The sequence below is a fragment of the Microchirus variegatus genome (genome assembly GCF_963457635.1).
Source record: "Microchirus variegatus genome assembly, chromosome: 9".
Classification (NCBI taxonomy): Eukaryota; Metazoa; Chordata; class Actinopteri; order Pleuronectiformes; family Soleidae; genus Microchirus; species Microchirus variegatus.
Genome location: NC_139810.1, coordinates 3544352 through 3565662, shown reverse-complemented (window position 1 = coordinate 3565662; position 21311 = coordinate 3544352). Strand labels below are relative to the sequence as shown.

General features: G+C 40.4%; 1 protein-coding gene and 1 long non-coding RNA gene across 2 annotated transcripts; both read left to right on the top strand.

Moving 5' to 3' along the window:
- The first annotated feature begins 425 nt into the window (after positions 1–425).
- Positions 426–20991, top strand: LOC310931841 (NACHT, LRR and PYD domains-containing protein 3-like). The gene is made up of 13 exons (XM_083895079.1): positions 426–455; positions 1818–1960; positions 2097–2246; positions 3149–3268; positions 6163–6282; positions 7084–7286; positions 7706–9602; positions 16961–17134; positions 17598–17771; positions 18242–18415; positions 18882–19055; positions 19463–19636; positions 20513–20991. The coding sequence occupies exons 3-13, from the start codon at positions 2098–2100 to the stop codon at positions 20517–20519; spliced, it is 3366 nt and encodes a 1121-aa protein (XP_083751205.1). The 5' UTR covers positions 426–455; positions 1818–1960; position 2097; the 3' UTR covers positions 20520–20991.
- On the top strand, positions 11515–12756 carry LOC310931843. The gene is made up of 5 exons (XR_014592926.1): positions 11515–11640; positions 11716–11899; positions 11988–12081; positions 12179–12304; positions 12482–12756. It is a non-coding gene; the product is annotated as an uncharacterized lncRNA (long non-coding RNA).
- Positions 20992–21311: the final 320 nt, after the last annotated feature.

Sequence of the window (21311 nt, the reverse complement as noted above, 5' to 3'; positions counted from 1 at the left end):
GGTAAGACATATACCCTTTAAATATCTATGGTAAGACATCTACCCTTTCAATATCTATGGTAAGACATCTACCCTTTATAGATGATGGTAAGACATATACCCTTTAAATATCTATGGTAAGACATCTACCCTTAAAATATCTATGGTAAGACATGTACCCTTTAAATATCTATGGTAAGAAATCTACCCTTTGTAGATCCATGGCAAGACATCTACCCTTTAAATATATATTCTAAGACATCTACCCGTTGTATATCTATGGTAAGACATCTACCCTTTCAATATCTATGGTAAGACATCTACACTTTGTATATCTATGGCAAGACATCTACCCTTTACATATGTATTGTAAGACATCTGCCCTTTACATATCTATGGGTGGAGCAGTGAAAGTGAAAGTATTCTGTGACTTTGCTTCAGTCGCCATTTTAACTGCGCAGCATGAAGACAGAAAGGTGAGTGTTGACGGTGATTATAACGATAATATGTGATGATTTGGTCCGTGTGAAGTACCTTAACGTGATATTTAAGTAAACGTACAAGTATGTGACCAGAAAATGACTTTGGTAGAAGTTTTTAGTCACTTTTTATAATATTACTCAAGTAAAACTCTCTCTCTCAGTATCAGAAGTCATCTTCTGGCATAAAAATGTACTTTTCGAAGTAAACGTTGCTAGAAATAACAACGTAAAGTACAGATACGTGTATTTTGTACTCAAGTACAGTAACAAAGTGAAAAACTGCTTAATCCTAACAGGTTAGAATGGAAACGTTCAGCCTGTCGTAACTCAGGTCAGTCGTCGTTTGTTTTTCTTAAATGTGAATTCCGCCATGTTCTCTCTTTTCTCATCAAACGCTCCAAACCGTTGAATACATTAGATTTAATAATCCAGACGTTTATAAATGATCATTTTGATTAAAAACGAAACAGTGACGTCAAATGAAACGCATTAGTAAAGTTTATTTTATTTCATAGAAAAAAATAATGACATCATTTAGGAGGTTTTAAGTACTTAATTCACAAGTGTTCTGAAGTTATGAAGTTATGAAGCAGTTCATTTCCGGTTTTCAAAATAAAGTCCCGTCCAACGCGAACACAATGTTGAATACATTAGATTAAATAATCCAAACGATTATAAATTATCATTGCGATTAAATTAAACAATTAAAAAAAGTAAAGAATGTTGTCAAATGAAACTTTTACTGTGTACTTTTGGAGTAATCCAGGGTCAAAGTTCACATGTCTATATTTGAAGTAGTAGTAGTTATGTTTAAATTTAATTGTACTTAGTACGTTTTGTACTTCATGTACAATCAGTATTTAGTAATTTTACTATGTGCTTTTGTAGTAATCCAGTGTCAAAGTTCGGTAAACTGAACAAAATTCTGACTTTTGTGTGAGATAAAATCCATGATTTGTGTTCATAGTTGATGGTTTCAATTTTATTGGTCAAAACACTTTATTTACTTCATGCACAAGTAGCATGAAGTACTTTTACTGCGTGACGTTTTCTAATCTTCAAATGGACACATGGAAAATGTAAATAAAGGCAGGATTTGCTGAACCATCAGAAGTGTATGTGATAAAGTCAGAGGCTCATGTGTTTGTGATATCTCTGGATATCACAAACACATGAAACTATATCTAACATTCAGCTGACTTTAATGCAGGCAACAGCCCTTCAATAACACACAAGCAGAGTAGCCTAGCACCATCTACTGGCCATAAGCCGCTATAGCACACAAATATGTCAGGTACATGAAGTGCAGATTTCATCAAACACCTTCTCTAACAGAAAACTCCTGTTGTCTTCCAGTTTCCTCTGGTGTGATTGGTCACTGGACTGAACACAGATCCACATCAGTCGTCCTCCAGGAAACATGAAGGAGATTTTCCACTGCAGAGTTTGAGAGGGAACTCTTTCAAGTGCTTTAAATATGATCAGTGGAGCAGTGAGAAGTAAGTGAGGAGCTCATTTACACATTTACACAAGTTATTTTGCTCAAATGAGCTCTGTAAATATTTATATTGGGACGGTTTATATATTCGGTCTGTGTGTCTGTCAGTGTCAGCTCACAGTCTGTTTCTCTCTCAGAATGACTGAAGTCCAGCAGATGAGTGATTGTGTGGAGGAAGACGAGGACAGAGCAGAGACTCCAGGACCCAGCTGTCTGTCTGTGAAGAGTGACCAGTCTATGGGACGACCTATAACCTTCAGTCATGAACCTGGAGCCTCAGAGACAAAGTAAGAGACAGTTTGTCCTGTGAAGGGTGTTAGCAGCAGATCATTCAGCTGTTTGACCAACCGTCATAAAAACCTTTATTATGAGGAAACTTGGATCAAGACAACAACAGACTTGGTTGTGTGTTAAACACAAATGCTGGGGCCCGATTCTATTGGATTAGAGGTTTAAAACAAGCTGTCAATCACCCAAATTGTCCAATGTAAGCCAGAGCTATGGCGCTGTTCAACTGAACATGCTGCAGAGTCACAGTTGTTATTACGCTCCACACAGTGAGCATCCATTTACAGCCAGTTTCTTACTTTTTTAAATTTGTTTTGTCAAACTAGAGAACGCCTAGACATCCCTTTACTAAAACCTCTGTCATTTTACTCTGCTTCACTTCAGCAGCCTCATACTTTGCACAGCTCATGTCCACATGTTACATGTCCTCCATGTGTTTTTAAGACAATACTGCATATTTTAAAGGTGATATTTACTTTAAAATGCTATATTTTTTAGGCGAGGGAAAAAAATTGATCATTTATGCTGTTTTCCATGTGGATTAACTTTGACACAGTTTTCTCTTTATTTTGAAACTAAGATGATTCACATAGAGCTTGTAACTGCAGATATTTACTCTGTTTAGTTTGGGCATGTCATTTTTGAGCAGGGACTCCAAAAAGAGGGTCAGGGAAGAAGAAGTTAAACTATATAAAACCCTGTTTGTGCTTCAGTCATGAACCTGGAGCCTCAGAGACAAAGTAAGAGACAGTTTGTCCAGTGAAGCGTGTTAGCAGCAGATCATTCAGCTGTTTGACCAACCGTCATTAAAACTCTCATTATGAGGAAACTTAGAACAAGACAACAAATATGAAAGCATCGGCTATTTTTAAACTATATAAAACCCTGTTTGTGTTTGCAGAGGTCACAACCAGAGACGGAGAGCAGAGACTCCAGGACCCAGCTGTCTGTCTGTGAAGAGTGATGAGTCTATGGGAACACCTATAAGCTTCAGTCATGAACCTGGAGCCTCAGAGACAAAGTAAGAGACAGTTTGTCCTGTGAAGGAGTCAGATTCATCAAAGTGTAAGATAAGATAAGATAAGATAGTCCTTTATTCGTCCCGCGGTGGGGAAATTTCCAGTGTTACAGCAGCAAGACAATAAAGATAAGAATAATAAATATTAAACATGCATTACCAAAAAGAAATAGAATATATAAAGATATTAACACTGACTATAAAAATAAGTTTAAAAATAGAATGTAGAATGTACATTACAACCGGTCTGCAGAATATACACAGTATGCACATGGTATTTACAGTGTAAGGAAACAAGGCTGAGCTATTAAATAAGGATATTAAATAAGGATATGGATATTGCACTGATGAGAAAACTACAGTATAAAAAATTTGACAGTATGAAAAATGACAATATATTGCACTTAAAAAAATGTACATTATGAAAAAATATATACAGTATATTACAGCAATGAAAAATGAACAGTATATTGCACATGGAGAGTGGAGAGTGTGTGTGTGTGTGTGTGTTTGTGTGTGTGTGTGTGTGTGGGGGGGGGGGGGTCTACTTAGAGCAGTGCTTGTAGGGAGGAGCGACCTGCGATAACGCTCCTTCAGACATTTTGGATGTTTAAGTCTGTGACTGAAGGAGCTGCCCAGTGCTGCGATGGTGTTCTGCAGGGGGTGGGAGAGATTGTCCATCAGAGACGATAGCTTGGTAGCCATTCTCCTCTCTCCCACCACCTCCACTGGTTCCAGGGGACATCCAAGGACAGAGCTGGCTTTTTTAATCAGCCTGTCCAGCCTCTTCCTGTCTGCGGCTGTGATGCCACTGCCCCAGCAGACCACTGCGTAGAAAATGGCTGATGCCACTACCGAGTCGTAGAAGGTCTTCAGGAGTTCTCAACCAAACCTCTGTGTCCTCACAAAGACACACACACACAACATGGTGAGACAAAACTGTAAGACAATAAAGTGTCTCGTGGACAAGTTTGTCTTGTGTCCCCAGTCGTCACTGAGCTCGACATTTGCTTCAGTCAATAAACGAGGGTTTTCATTCACTGTCTCAGCCACACACATGTCCACCTGTCCCTGACATGTTAGTAATAAAGACATGTCTTCACAGACACATGTCCACCTGTCCCTGACATGTTAGTAATAAAGACATGTCTTCACAGACACATGTCCACCTGTCCCTGACATGTTAGTAATAACGACATGTCTTCACAGACACATGTCCACCTGTCCCTGACATGTTAGTAATAAAGACATGTCTTCACAGACACATGTCCACCTGTCCCTGACATGTTAGTAATAAAGACATGTCTTCACAGACACATGTCCACCTGTCCCTGACATGTTTGTAATAAAGACATGTCTTCACAGACACATGTCCACCTGTCTCTGACATGTTAGTAATAAAGACATGTCTTCACAGACACATGTCCACCTGTCCCTGACATGTTAGTGATAAAGGCATGTCTTCACAGACACATGTCCACCTGTCACTGACATGTTAGTAATAGAGACATGTCTTCACAGACACATGTCCACCTGTCACTGACATGTTAGTAATAAAGACATGTCTTCACAGACACATTTCTACCTGTCCCTGACATGTTAGTAATAAAGTAGAGATCGACTGATATGCTTTTTTCAGGGCCGATAACGATACCAATTATTAGTAGTCAAGGAGGCCGATAACCGATATTTGGAGCCGATATTAATTTGCAATAAAAGTCAAAATATTGGAATCAAAACTTTGAATAATACAAACACCAACACTAAACTCCATTTAAATGCCTTTAAGCATCTGTTGCTGACATATGCTCAACTCATCATGCTTAGTTTATTACAGCATTTGGGAAGCCTATAGTTTATTATGTAAATGTTATATTATAACAACATGTGATAGCAGGGACCCTGTCATTCAGAACTAATCTGCTACATTACTCACAATTAATTGTAGTGTAGCTGAAAAAAATAGTACAATAGCAAAAGGAGAGACTGTTCATCCCTGAACACCATGCAGTTGATGTATGCTTTATGATGCTATGTTATGTCCCTGCAACAGGACTTTAACATGACAGAAATAACTGAAACATGTCTCTTAAACAGACTTCTGAGGGCCACATATTGTCCTCTGTCCTCATATTGTCCTCACTTCAGGCCCAAACACACCATGGTCCTCCCGTGGAAAACTAGCGAGACTATCAAAATGGACCGAGAGGGTTAAACTTGATTTCATCACTTGTAATTTGGCTTCATTCTGGCGCTACACTCGTGTTTGACGCCGGGATGGAAACAGGTGCAATAACTGGTCTAAAGTAGGGCTGTAACGATATGCGTATCGAAATCGAAATCGTGATACTCAGAGCCACGAACCTGTGTCGTGATGTGAGAAAACAGAATCGCGACACGCCCTTTCTAACTCCCAGTTATTTTTCCAGTCAGCCACATGATATGAGCTGTTAGTGCTACCAAACTTATTTTTATTAGGGCTGTCAAATTATCGCTTTAATTGTGATTTACTAATTACAGCCATCATTAACGCGTTGTGTTTTTTAATCGTGTTAATCTCTTCTTTACTGATGTCCCCGCTACCGGGGCAGCGTCAGACGCAGCGACAAAAGCGTTATAAAACCATGTCTAACTTTAACAAACACAGACATGCTGCATACCCACAGAAATGTCAGAAACTCTTATAAACCATTCTTGTGTTCACCAAACACAGTTAAAACACAGATGGATCAAACCCGCAGGAGTGGAAAAAACCCCGAAAAGCGGCACCGGCGCGTCAGCGTGATTATGTAAACAGCGGAGAATTCACAGATTTTTATCACTCTACGAACAAGATTCACAGATCCAGGTCAGGGAAAAAGAAGTTAAACTATATAAAACCCTGTTTGTGTTTGCAGAAGTCACAACCAGAGACGGAGAGCAGAAACTCCAGGACCCAGCTGTCTGTCTGTGAAGAGTGATGAGTCTATGGATCTACCTCTGTTCTTCAGTCATGAACCTGGAGCCTCAGAGACAAAGTAAGAGACAGTTTGTCCTGTGAAGGAGTCAAATTCATAAAAGTGTAGGTTCTCAACCAAACCTCTGTGTCCTCACAAAGACACACACACACAACACGGTGAGACAAAACTGTAAGACAATAAAGTGTCTCAGATCAGAGGACAAGTTTGTCTCGTGTCCACAGTCGTCACTGAGCTCGACATTTGCTTCAGTCAATAAACAAGGGTTTTCATTCACTGTCTCAGCCACACTCATGTCCACCTGTCCCTGACATGTTAGTAATAAAGACATGTCTTCACAGACACATGTCCACCTGTCCCTGACATGTTAGTAATAAAGACATGTCTTCACAGACACATGTCCACCTGTCCCTGACATGTTAGTAATAAAGACATGTCTTCACACACACATGTCCACCTGTCCCTGACATGTTAGTAATAAAGACATGTCTTCACAGACACATGTCCACCTGTCCCTGACATGTTAGTAATAAAGACATGTCTTCACAGACACATGTCCACCTGTCCCTGACATGTTAGTGATAAAGACATGTCTTCACACACACATGTCCACCTGTCCCTGACATGTTAGTAATAAAGACATGTCTTCACACACACATGTCCACCTGTCCCTGACATGTTAGTAATAAAGACATGTCTTCACACACACATGTCCACCTGTCCCTGACATGTTAGTAATAAAGACATGTCTTCACAGACACATGTCCACCTGTCCCTGACATGTTAGTAATAAAGACATGTCTTCACACACTCATGTCCACCTGTCCCTGACATGTTAGTAATAAAGACATGTCTTCACAGAGACAAGTTTGCTGTTCCTGTGGACGAGCAGACGTCCTGCTGTCCTCTGTGTCAGGACGTCCTGAAGGATCCAGTCTCCACCAGCTGTGGTCACTGGTTCTGCAGACGCTGCATCTCCTCATACTGGGACCAGTCTGGTCCACCAGGAGACTCCTGCTGTCCTCAGTGTGGACAAAGACCCAGGACAGGACGTGGACCACAGAGTAAGACTCATAAAGAGAGCAGCTTCCATCAGCACGAGCAGATTTTAAAAATGGAAAAAACAGGAGAAAAATGTCTAAAAGTTAAAAATGTTACTCATGTGATGATGAAGATGATGGAGTTTAACTCTCTGCTGCCCCCTGCAGGTTGAAGAAATGAAGGTTTACCATCATTTTCCTGCTTTTCTATCATTATTGTTCTCTTGTATACAGATGATTCTCTTTCCTTCACAATCGTCACAGTTATTCTAGAATGATTCAGTCTTTAACAATAAAGTTATTCAAGTCATTACAGTGAAAGTGACTGTAGTTTTTCATTTGACAACAAACAACATAAAACAACAACGTGAGAGAAAAAGATGAAAATAATCCTCAGCTGCTCAGATTCTTTCTTCAGTCTGACTTTGTCTCTTGTCTTTCAGCAGATGTTGGTCTGCAGGAGGTTCTAGACGAACAGAAGGTTCTAGATGAACATAAGATCAGTCTGAGGAGCAGATTTGAACATGTGACTGAAGGAACTGAAGGAAGAGGAAGTAGAACCCTCCTGAACAGGATCTTCACTGAGCTCTACATCACAGAGGGACAGAGTGAAGAGGTCAATACTCAACATGAGGTGAAGCAGCTGGAGACGACCTCCAAGAAGAAGATGGTCAAGGACACTCCCATCAAGTGCTGCCACATCTTTAAAGCCTTACCTGACCACCAGGGGCGCATCAGAGTGGTCCTGACCAACGGCGTCGCTGGTGTTGGAAAAACTTTCTCGGTGCAGAAGTTCACTCTGGACTGGGCCGAGGGTTTGGAAAACCAGGATGTGAATCTGCTGATTCTGCTTTCGTTCAGGGAGCTGAACCTGATCAGAGATCAGCAGCACAGTCTTCTCACGCTGCTCCATGTTTTCCATCCAACATTAGAGAAGGTCAGAGCAGAGAAGCTCGCTGTCTGTAAACTTTTGTTCATCTTTGACGGCCTGGATGAAAGCAGACTCTCACTGGACTTCAGCAGCAGGACGCTGGTTTCTGACGTCACACACAGGTCATCAGTCAACGTGCTGCTGACCAACCTCATCCAGGGGAATCTGCTTCCCTCAGCTCTCATCTGGATAACTTCTCGACCTGCAGCGGCCAATCAGATCCCTCCTACATGTGTTGACAGGGTAACAGAAGTACGAGGCTTCACTGAGGACCAGAAGGACGAGTACTTCAGGAAGAGATCCAGAGATGAAGATCTGTCCAGCAGAATCATCTCACACATCAAGACGTCCAGGAGCCTCCACATCATGTGTCAAATCCCAGTCTTCTGCTGGATCAGTGCTACAGTTCTGGAGCACATGTTGACCACAGAGCAGAGAGGAGAGCTGCCCAAGACCCTGACAGACCTGTACTCACACTTCCTGTTGGTTCAGACAAAGAGGAAGAAGAACAAGTACGACAAAGGACGTGAGACGAGTCCACAGGAGCTGATGGAGGCCGACAGGGACGTTCTTCTGAAGCTGGGGAGGCTGGCCTTTGAACATCTGCAGAAAGGAGACATCATGTTCTACCAAGAAGACCTGGACCGGTGTGGTCTTAGTGTGACAGAGGCCTCGGTTTACTCAGGAGTTTGTACAGAGATCTTCAGAAGAGAGAGTGTGATCTTCCAGAAAACAGTCTACTGCTTTGTTCATCTGAGCGTTCAGGAGTTTCTGGCTGCAGTCTACATGTTCCACTGTTTCACCAGCAGGAAGACAGAGGTACTGCAGGACTTCTTCAGACTAGAAGATGATGATGAAGATGGTGATGATGATGACGATGAAGATGAAGATGAAGATGAAGATGAAGATGAAGATGAAGATGAAGATGAAGATGATGATCATTGCACTTCTCTGGATGTCTTCCTAGGAGCAGTCATGGAGAAATCACTTCAAAGTGTAAATGGTCACCTGGACCTGTTTGTTCGCTTCCTTCATGGACTCTGTCTGGAGTCCAACCAGAGACTCTTAGGAGGTCTGCTGGGTCAGACTCGGAACAGTCCAGAAATCATCCAGATGGTCATTGAGAACCTGAAGGAGATGTACACAGATGACATCTCACCTGACAGAAGCATCAACATCTTCCACTGTCTGACAGAGATGAACGACCAATCAGTGCATCAGGAGATCCAAGAGTTCATGAAGTCAAAGGACAGAGAACAGGAACTCTCTGAGATCCACTGCTCAGCTCTGGCCTACATGCTGCAGATGTCTGAGGAGGTTCTGGATGAGTTGGACCTGAACAAGTACAACACATCAGACCAGGGAAGAGAGAGACTGATTCCAGCTGTGAGGAACTGCAGGAAGGCCAAGTAAGTTCAGACATGATCAATAACATCATCAATCAGTGATGGTTGATCAAATATTCTTCTCATTCTTCTCACTTTGTCAGTCAGCTGTGTTGTTTTTCATGTTTTAAATGATGCAGATTTATCAGCTGCTTGTGATGTTTGCTTTTAACGTCTTTATTTGGTCATTTACTGTTAATGTTTCATTGTTAACTTTCTCTTCATGTGACTTTGATTCTTTTTGGTTTCACATAAACCTGATTAGACGGGTCAAAGCAAACCCAAAGACCTGATCAGAACCAGTCCGTGTTCAGATCTAGAGAAGTCTGCTGACGTTACATTAAGACACAGTCGTCCAGTGACGTTAGCTTGTTAATAACCATCAGCTGTGAAGTTGCTGCTGATCAGGTCTGTGTCTCTGGACCGGGTCGAACCAACATGTCTGAGTTTGACATGAGTCCAGGTCCCAGGTGTGTTCCACACACTCAGACTGTGGACATGATGGACACCTCACTGTGACTCCATGAAAGATGCTTCAAACACAACAAGAGAAGATGTTGATGAAAATGTCAACATATGACACTGCATGAAAAGTGGGATTTTTGGCAGTTATTGTCCCTGAGAATTGCCGTCAAACTCCCAGTCAACTGGGTGTTTCAGTCAGTTGCCGATAACTGCCAGGAATTGCCGTAAACTTGCAGTCTAGGTGAGAAAGTCACCCCCCAGCTCCTAGGAGCGGGTAAGGTTTTCATATGTAAATGACCATGTTGTGATCTGTTCAAATGCAAATCAGGAGTGTGTGTCTCCATGGAATAGATACTGTCTCAGGAGCCATTGAGTTTTGCTCAATAGTTTCCCTGTAGAAGGAATTTAAGTTTACATTTTGAAGACCCATTATTTCTTTGAACAATTATTTAATTGTATTATGTGGTTAAAAACTGGATTATACCACCACACCTTTAAACTTAGTCATGCCATGTATCAACATTGTGTGTAGATTCCCAGCTGTTCATGGTAACTTTACTATGAATGATGAGAAAACATAAGACAATAATTTTGCCCCCAAAAATAAGAGAAGGTTCTACATATGAAGCCAAGAAACTTTAGCAAGGACATGTTTGAATGCAGTGGTTTTGGACATGACATTAACAACTAAAAACTGCTTTATAACAGCTGGTCTTGGTTCAGATAGAGGGTCAAATTGTCATTCATAGGGGTGGTAATGCACCTAGGGGGCGGTAGTGCACCTATAGATGGATATAAGCGGTAGAAGAAGAAACAGCAGCGTGTCTGTCTCATGGATGTAAATATGAACCGTCGTTGGAGCTTCTGAGTTTATCGATTGAGAACATGTTTCATAATAAATCCGCAAGTATTTGCTGTGTATTAGGTTGTAATAACCAACACCAGACACTCCACATTCTCCCTGTCGACGAGGACAGAAAAGCGGAGTGGATATCTTTTATTTTTGATGGGAATGCCGCTGCTACATTCCCAAAACACTCCGCGTGTGTGCTAACCGCTTCACAGAGAAGTGTTATTCAAACTTCGGGCAGTACCATGCTGGACTTAGCACACAACTTCATCTAAACGAAGGAACAGTGTCGACATTACGTGGTGGATTACCTGCAGCTCAAGTTGTAAGTATTTCCAACAATGAAACTGTCTTTGTGTATATGTTCTGTAGTGTAGCATTTGCGATAGGCGGCTAAGTGCTAATGCTACACGTGTTTGCCCGTGTTTCATTTGCGTGCGTTTCTCACGCCAGTAAACATAACGTAAGGAAATGTGTGTTTATTATCCTACATATGTTGAAACACTTGAGATTTGCAGCTAAAGCTAAAGACTCGTATTATGTTCGAGTAGAGAACAACTTATTGTAAATATGACGAAGATTCAAGTAAAGTAATGCCAGTCTTTTTAGTATGAGCCGTAATATTATTTTAATCTTTACTGTTTTCCATTCCAGGGTCATTTTATCCACACAGACACTCAAACAGACGCTAAAACTGTGCCAATCAGCTGTCAATTGGGACCTTGAAAGAACACGTGAACGGCAAAAGTAAGTAGAATTGTAATTTTGTAGAATCCAAATACTGAAGAGCATAAAATGTTCACACATGTATCTACTCTATAGGGACCCAGACACCAAAATGGCGTCCATGGAGGTCAGACTGGTGTCTCTGGAGGAAGCAGCTGTGGATCCAGAGCAACAAACCGTGGCTGTTCTGATTTGAAGAGGAAAAGAGGGGTGCACAATCCCAAAATTGCAGTAAATATGTTTCTGAGGGAAACGCCAGGCGCTATGACTCCATACAAGGGTAAGATTTTAAGGGAAAAAAACGTGACATTTTATGTAGGAGTATTGTATTACATACATTATATACTGTATTATTTATTTGCTGACAGACTCAGCTTGACTCGCCCCACAATTCTGCTGTGACTTTACATTTAGTGGAAACTCTCTCTGCAAGGCCGGATGTGTGGAGTAGAGTCTTTATATGTAAGTAACTTTAATCTAAAAAATGGTCTTGTTTGTGGTGTTTTTTAAAATATATATATATATATATATTAATGCCTGTTGCCTCTCTTTTTGTCAGCGGCATGTAAGACACTATGAGACACTCCAGAAGAACTTACATATGAACAGATAAAGTCAGCCCGACCTTGAGGCCCAATCAGGAGCAGTGAGAGGTGCAGCCCGGAGCAGACAGAGAAGAAAGAGGGTACGATTGAAATCAGTGCATGATTTAAAAGTGTTTTTTCTTGACCTTAATACTAAGTACTAAGTGTAACATTTTACTAAACTAACTGGTTAATTAGACAAACGCATACATACATACATACGTGTGTGTATATATACGCAAATGGAGCAGCACTAATTGTACTACTTGTGTTTCCAGCTGCTGGAAGCGAGGAGGGCTGTTTTAACCAAGGATGAGATGGACTTCTGCAGGGGCATCACAATTGACCTGATGTCTGATGAGGAGGATGGAGGACAAACTGTTTTGTAATTGTGGGCTTTAAATTAAAATTAAAAATTAGAATAAAATGTGATTTGATTTGATGGCTCAGCTGATGGAGAAGCTGGGTGGATATTCAGCCTCCATCCTTCAACAAGAGAGGCTGGAGAGAGACCCAGAATACTGAACAACCCACCACAGAAGGCTGCATAATGGACCACTCTCTGCAAGACCTGCTCCAACTTCTGACCCTGAAGCAGCCAAGAGAGATTTTTCGTAAAGCATGTTTGTTATTTGTTTTTGTTTATTTAAATAAAGCTTCACTTTCTATATGTACTTTCTTATGTCTCTTATTCTCTATTGTGATGTGGAGTTATCACTAAATAATGATAGCAATAAGAATAATTAGTAGTAGTATCATTAATAATGTTATTAATATCTATAATATTATAATCATTATTAAAAATGGGAGGGGCAAATGACCATGTGTTCCAAAGGTGACCAATGAGTGAGGGGTTTGCTGTCCAATCACAGGATTTTACTGTGGAACTGTGTGTGGGTTCATCCAATGGTTGTATGTGTCAGTCAGAGCAGGTCTGACGATGAGAAGGGTCTAACTCCGGGCCGGAGTCACCACGCCATCCCTCCCCTTACCATTACGGGCACTCCACTTACACGCGGGCACGCCTTCTCAACACTGATTGGGTGAGAGATCACGTCTGACGTGATGACGTTGTCGTATTTGAAGAAGGACGAGAAGCGAGAAGTTAGAAAGAGGAAAGCTGCAGAACTACGCAAGTTCTAAAAATGACGGAAGAAAAGGTAAGAATGGTTTAATACACAGTTTGATATTGAACACTTTATTTATTGTCGTTATTTATACATTATAGATTAAGTCAATTAAGTTTAGTTTGCTAACCAGTCGTTGACTCGTGTCTACATGTTATAACCGTAGTGACTGTATCAGAAAGCAAGAGAAACGATTTTTTTTTCTAGTTTGTTTTAATGATTTCTTAAATGCCTTTACTCATACAGGTTATAACATTGACAAAGTGAGTCACATTTTCCACTAAGAAACGTTTACGATAAACTACATGCTCTTTATTTAGTTTTATCTAGTCATTTTTTTAAATCTTTAAATGACTGAAGTTGCACACAGCTTTGCTAATTTGAAAACGTGACCTCAGTTCTACAATTGTAAAGATGAAACATTTGATAATGAATAATATATTTCACGTTTAGAGATAAAAAGTTCTGTTGAATCACAGTCAACAGTTAAATTTATTTAATTTCAGTTAGCCTACATATATTTTAGGACAGGTAAAGTCTTATAGGCAAATGTAATCCAGTTAATTTCTACTGGATTGTCGATGAAACATGTTCCCTATTAAAAATACAAAAGAAATATAATTAAATATTAAATATTAAAATTCTCTTACAGAGCAACATGACCTTTCCTGTTGGATCAGGCCCTGAGCTGAGGCAATGTGACTCAGACACTTTTCAGTGTCCGATTTGCCATTTGAAGATTTGCAACATTTGCATATGACACATGCTGGCACAATTCTGATTGTGATGATGATCGTCTACAGGTGCCATTGGATGCAGATGACCATATATACAGCAAGATGCCGTACATCTTTCCTGCAAAAGACTTGGTTAGTCTAAGCATTTCTTTCATACATCAGTAAACACACAGATGTGTTCTGTCTCATTCAAACTTATCTGTGTATCCATTTAGGGCAGTGATGTTACTATGGTCAGCTCTGATGATGCATCCACAAAGAGTCTTGTGGTACGTAAGGAAGTGCAAATAATCAGGGAAAGAAATTGTCTTATTCAAAGTACTTGAATATATACAGTGTTGCATATTTATGCATTGTATAATTTCATTTTAGGAAAGGGCCCAACAGGCAAGAAAGAAACGGCGTGAGTCCAGTTGCCTGTTAGTTCAAGGGATAACTGAGGATCAAGGCATGCTGCAACACCTTCAAGTGAGTTTGTCAAAAAGCATTTTGTGTGGGATTTATTTATTTATTGTATTTATATATGAATACCCAAACTAAAAACCTATAATATATTTAGAAAATCATCAGCGGCAGCACAGTGTCTCCCTGGATCGTCATTCTTTTTGAAGAAGACGACCAAGTGGACAAGGTGATGAGCTTCTTGTCTGGAGTACTTGAAAGTACAAAGACAGACAAGAAGTATGCTGATCCAGTGGCTTTCGTCATGGATGTACTTTTGCCAGAAGTGAGATATCAGACACTGATTCAAAGACTACATATTTTATATAACTGCATATGTCTCCTTTTAACACATGGTCACTGTCCAACACAATCTTAATCTTCGCCCTGGCAGTTGTACGCTCCATTTCCCTGGACAAAGCCACTGAGGTGTACAAATGTGGAAATAAGTTTGACTCGAGGTGAGTCAGATAGTTTATAAAACTGTTAAACCAACTTTCACAGCAGTGTATATTCCCAAATGTATGTGAGTGTCATTAATGACTTCATCATTTTGTTGTATCATTTTGTCTTATCAGTGAGATAACGCTGCTCAGTGAACAGCTTCAGAGCCAGAGCCTGTCTGATGAAGCAAGGCTCAAACTCCAAAGCCTCTTGGCCAGATTCCAGAGCGCTTTAGAGAGTGAGGACTTTCTTCAGCGACTGTGATTCGAGTCAAACTGTTTTCCATCCATCTGTCCATTACCTACCACTTTGTCCTCCACTGAAGGGTCACGGGGGGTGCTGTGCCTATCTCAGCTGACATAGGGTGATAGGCGGGGTCACACCCTGAACAGTTCACCAGTCCATCACAGGGACACATATAGAGACAAACAACCGTTCACTCACACTCACACACCTACGGCCAAATCACCTAATCCCCAAATCTGCATGTTTTTGGACTGTGGGAGGAAGCCGGAGAACCTGGAGAAAACCCACGCACACACGGGAAGAACATGCAAACTCCATGCAGAAAGACCCTTGTTCCAGCAGGGGCTCTTTGTCAAAAGTGTAAAAAGATTATTTTGTGTTACATGAATAAAAATAATATATCATTAATTTCTTGTATTCATTACATGGATTTGAAAGTTATACAACTTTCTGTGCAGAATCAAGTGTTTCAGAGCTTTTGTATGACTTCATTCGTCAAAATATCCACTGATGTCCAACTGTGTTTGATTCAGATACCAGAGTTTCACATATCTACCTGGAAATAGGTAACAACTCCTTAATGACATAATCAGCAATAGTTTAGTTTATTGTTGATTTTGTTGAAAGCTTTGTTGAGTGATTTTGTAGTTGTACCTCATGGGAGTGTAAAAACAGAACAAGTAGACTTCGAAAGTTCTAATACTTTTTCTGTCAAACAGACTAATAAGACATTCAAAAAGTGTAGGCTATTAAACAACTTTTTATAACCTACAGTTTGCTGTGATCATGGAAGTTTGCAAAAATAAATAAAATTACTCACAAACGTTACATTTTACAGAAGCTATTGCCGTCACAGTGGAAATGTTTTTTGGGGATCAGTATCACGTTATAATGTGATACTGTAATATATAAACGTGATCATTATATTTTATAAACGTGATCATTATATTTTATAAACGTTATAATTATATTTTATGAACGTGATACTTTATTTTGTAAACGTGATTTTTATATCAGAAACGTGATAATTATGTGTATGTGTATAATCTGCATTTATATATTTTAGCAGTTTGCCTATATTATTTAATAGTTTACAAAGTGGCTTTAATTATTCATAAATTGCATACAAAGTACACTTATGTGTTCATAAATGTCAGCGAGTATTTTATTCGTCTCTATTATTGTCGCACACCGTGGTAAAAAGTCTCTGTCAATGAGTTTGCATGGGATACGCGTGTATAAATAAAGTTTCGACAAAAGCAAACGTCATCACGTCAGAGGAGAAGTGCCTGCGTGTAGGGGAGTGTTGAGGAGGCGTGCCCGCGTGTAAGGGGAGTGCCCGTAATGGTAAGGGGAGGGATGGCGTGGTTACTCCGGCCCGGAGTTAGACCTACTTGCTGACGATCGCTACATTGATATGCTAATTAGAGCCGTTAGCACCTAGCGGGGGTTCGCGAACCCCTTCCCCCGCTACACCCCCCCCGTCCGTTCTCAACTATGATCGGGCGTTATGGGGAACAGGCGAACGTCGCGGAGGACGGCTGATAATGGCTGAGAATCACGGGCGTTCGGGGCAGTTATCTGGCGTGAGCGGCGCCGATAATCTGGGTTTTCATGCAGTGTGATATTTTTCTATAATCACAGACTGGATTATTGTGAACTCTCAGAGACTCAGTGTGAAGTCGTGGTCTCAGCTCTGAACACATGATCAAACACTGACTGCTTTCAAGCAGCAACTTCTCATCTTTTATTCTTTATTCAGGTTGTTTCACTGCGGTTTGTCAGAGATCAGCTGTTCTTCTCTGGTCTCAGCTCTGAAGTCCAACCCCTCACACCTGAGAGAACTGGACCTGAGTAGGAACGAACTGAAGGATTCAGGAGTGAAGCTGCTGTGTTCTGGACTGGAGAGTCCACATTGTGGACTGGAGACTCTGAAGTGAGTTCACTGACTGAAGCTGATGTTGTTTTTTTTAAACTTCATTAACATTAAACTAGTCTTTAGATATTTGATATTATCCTATATCACGGTATTTGACGTCAGATTTGATATTTTTTACGATATCTAATATTGAACACTGTGCAAACAAAATGAGAAAAGATGTTTTCTTTAAAAACATTTTTTTGATCTTTATTGTCTTTGTGACAAAAACAGGTAAAATGAATAAAAAGGAAAAAGAAATAAACTACATCTCACAGTTTTTTTTTAAAAGAAAGTAAAGTACAAAACTAAAGTGTTTTTAGATTTGACCTCATCATAAGGAACAAAAACAGTTCTCGAGCTTCTAGATCCTGTCAACAACACACACACACTTTCTCTCACACACACACACACTTTCTCTCTCACACACACACACACACACAGTCGTTGTCTAAAGTCTCATCTTTTATTCTTTATTCAGGTTGATGAGCTGCAGTTTGTCAGAGATCAGCTGTTCTTCTCTGGTCTCAGCTCTGAAGTCCAACCCCTCACACCTGAGAGAACTGGACCTGAGCTGGAACAAACTGAAGGATTCAGGAGTGAAGCTGCTGTGTTCTGGACTGGAGAGTCCACATTGTAGACTGGAGACTCTGAAGTGAGTTCACTGACTGAAGCTGATGTTGTTTTTTTATACTTTCATTAACATTAAACTAGTCTTTAGATATTTGATATTATCGTATATCACAATATTTGACGTCAGATTTGATATTTTTTACGATATCTAATATTGAACACTGTGCAAACAAAATGAGAAAAGATGTTTTCTTTAAAAACATGTTTTTGATCTTTATTGTCTTTGTGACAAAAACAGGTAAAATGAATAAAAAGGAAAAAGAAATCAACTACATCTCACAGTTTTTTTTAAAAAAGAAAGTAAAGTACAAAAACTAAAGTGTTTTTAGATTTGACCTCATCATAAGGAACAAAAACAGTTCTCGAGCTTCTAGATCCTGTCAACAACACACACACACTTTCTCTCTCACACACACACACACACACACACACACACACACACAACACACACACAGTCGTTGTCTAAAGTCTCATCTTTTATTCTTTATTCAGGTTGAGGTACTGCGATTTGTCAGAGATCAGCTGTTCTTCTCTGGTCTCAGCTCTGAAGTCCAACCCCTCACACCTGAGAGAACTGGACCTGAGTGGGAACGAACTGAAGGATTCAGGAGTGAAGCTGCTGTGTTCTGGACTGGAGAGTCCACATTGTAGACTGGAGACTCTGGGGTGAGTTCACTGACTGAAGCTGATGTTGTTTTTTAACTTTCATTAACATTAAACTAGTCTTTAGATATTTGATATTATCGTATATCACAATATTTGACGTCAGATTTGATATTTTTTACGATATCTAATATTGAACACTGTGCAAACAAAATGAGAAAAGATGTTTTCTTTAAAAACATTTTTTTGATCTTTATTGTCTTTGTGACAAAAACAGGTAAAATGAATAAAAAGGAAAAAGAAATCAACTACATCTCACAGTTTTTTTTTAAAGAAAGTAAAGTACAAAAACTAAAGTGTTTTTAGATTTGACCTCATCATAAGGAACAAAAACAGTTCTCGAGCTTCTAGATCCTGTCAACAACACACACACACTTTCTCTCTCACACACACACACACACACACACACACACACACACAACACACACACAGTCGTTGTCTAAAGTCTCATCTTTTATTCTTTATTCAGGTTGAGGTACTGCGATTTGTCAGAGATCAGCTGTTCTTCTCTGGTCTCAGCTCTGAAGTCCAACTCCTCACACCTGAGAGAACTGGACCTGAGGGAGAACAATCTGTACGATTCAGGAGTGAAGCTGCTGTGTTCTGGACTGGAGAGTCCACATTGTAGACTGGAGACTCTGGGGTGAGTTCACTGACTGAAGCTGATGTTTTTTTATACTTTCATTAACATTAAACTAGTCTTTAGATATTTGATATTATCGTATATCACGATATTTGCCGATATATACAAATATAAAAGAATGTAACCTGCTACTTTGTCAAAGCTATGGTTCTGTTTCATACGCTCATAAAAACATCATTCACAATGACACTTTTTATTGATATCATCAAATCATCAAATATCTAGATATTTAATGTTGATATCACCCAAGTTTACATGAAACTCATTTGATTCACTGATGAATGAATGAAACACACACACACACACACACACACACACACACACACACACACACACACACACACACACACACACACACACACACACACAGTCGTTGTCTAAAGTCTCATCTTTTATTCTTTATTCAGGTTGAGTGACTGCAGTTTGTCAGAGATCAGCTGTTCTTCTCTGGTCTCAGCTCTGAAGTCCAACCCCTCACACCTGAGAGAACTGGACCTGAGCTGGAACAAACTGAAGGATTCAGAACTGAAGCCTCTGTTTGATCTTGAGAAGAGTCCAGACTACAGACTGGAGACTGTGAGGTCAGTAGAGTTAGAGTCAGTGTTGTAATTAATCACAGTCAGAGCAAAGATCCAGTGTTTCCTCAGTGAAGCTGTGAGAGCAGAATAGAGACAGACTTCATGATTGGACACAAAGACACAGAGAGACAACAGTCGGCCAATCAGACGAGCTGCTGGTGATCATGTGATCACAGACTAGAGCTGACCGCCTCACATGATGACCGTCCATCAGCTGTTTGTAGTTTGACTTCATCACTGATGACGTGAGATTAGTGTGACTGCAGTCTGCTCTACTTGTGCAGAGGTTTGGTTGGTTTTCCATGACTATAGCTCCTCCTCAAAGTGGGCGGAGTCATCGTATCACAGCTGCGTGTGAAACTGTGGTGACGTGGTTTTGGTCCACGATGTTCAACGTTGTCTTTGTGCTTCTTCCAAAGACGTTGAAACCTCAGTCTGCTCTGAAGTCTTTGTCTGGCAGAGACTTTGCTGATGTCGCTGAACGACCTCGTGTCTTGTTGCTCTTCTCAGTCTCGCCATAGTGTTTGACCTGTGACATGAAAACGTCTTCCACAACCTCACCTTGGTAGCAGAGTCTGGCTGTTGCTCGTCCTCTACCTGTTCAGTCTTATTGGTGAATCAAACACCTGACTCTAATCCTACAGAAGAACTGATGCTGGTCTGAAGACAGAGGGCGCTCACACCAACTATTGTATACACTGAAAAATACAGACATTTGTTTCCTCACAGTGACTTCATGATGACATCATGTCAACAATGAGTGAATGTAAAGTAAAGTGATGAACATGAAGCAGCTCTGAACTGGATTGAAGTCTCTGCTGCTTCACTGACTCACTGCTGTGACTCTGACTCTTCTCCTCTGTCGTCTTCTCTCAACAGGTGGTGATGATGAAGATGATCTTCATCCTGAGTCCTGCTCTGTGACGCAGCTTCAGCAGATCAGGGACAAACATCATGTGAAGGACAAAGGTTTTTCTGTGGCCATGACGCTGTGACATCACTTTGAACATGGTCAGCTCGGTCCTGTCGTCCTGAACCTGTGAACGTTTCACACGCTCACAACTTCACTATTTACGAGACGTTTTCCGTTCACGTGTGTGTGTGGGCTCTGTCTTCACAGACGTCCTCAATTCACGTATCAGTCGTTCGTATTTCCAATATTGTGCTCAAATTTCGTTTCGTCCAGTTTTGATTTTCCCCTCTAAACGCGAGTTACGTGACCTGAAGATTGCGTAACCCAGAAGTGACCTGTCACAGGCCAGCTTCACACGGGACAAACGATAAAACTGTCTGCAAATCAACACAAATGGACATTTTAACTCTGAGAGCACACGTCACAGAGAGACTGATATTCACAGATTTGAACTTGTGCGATCAGTAACATTTAAACGACTGGGGTCAAAGTCAGTCGTCACTAAATGTGAAGTGCACCGATGTTCTCTCCTTTACGTCAACGTTGTAGAAAACACTTTCACTGTGCACTTTTGGAGTAATTCAGGGTCAAAGTTCACTTTTGCCAACACAAATGAGGTTTCATATGACTTGTGTATGAAGTACTGAGTCCAATGAAAGTCAAATACTAATGATTTCTTCATTAAGAGAAAGAAAATAAGACTCTAAAATATTCCTTTATTCCTCCCATGTTATTTACAGTGTCACAGCAGCCAAAAATCACAAC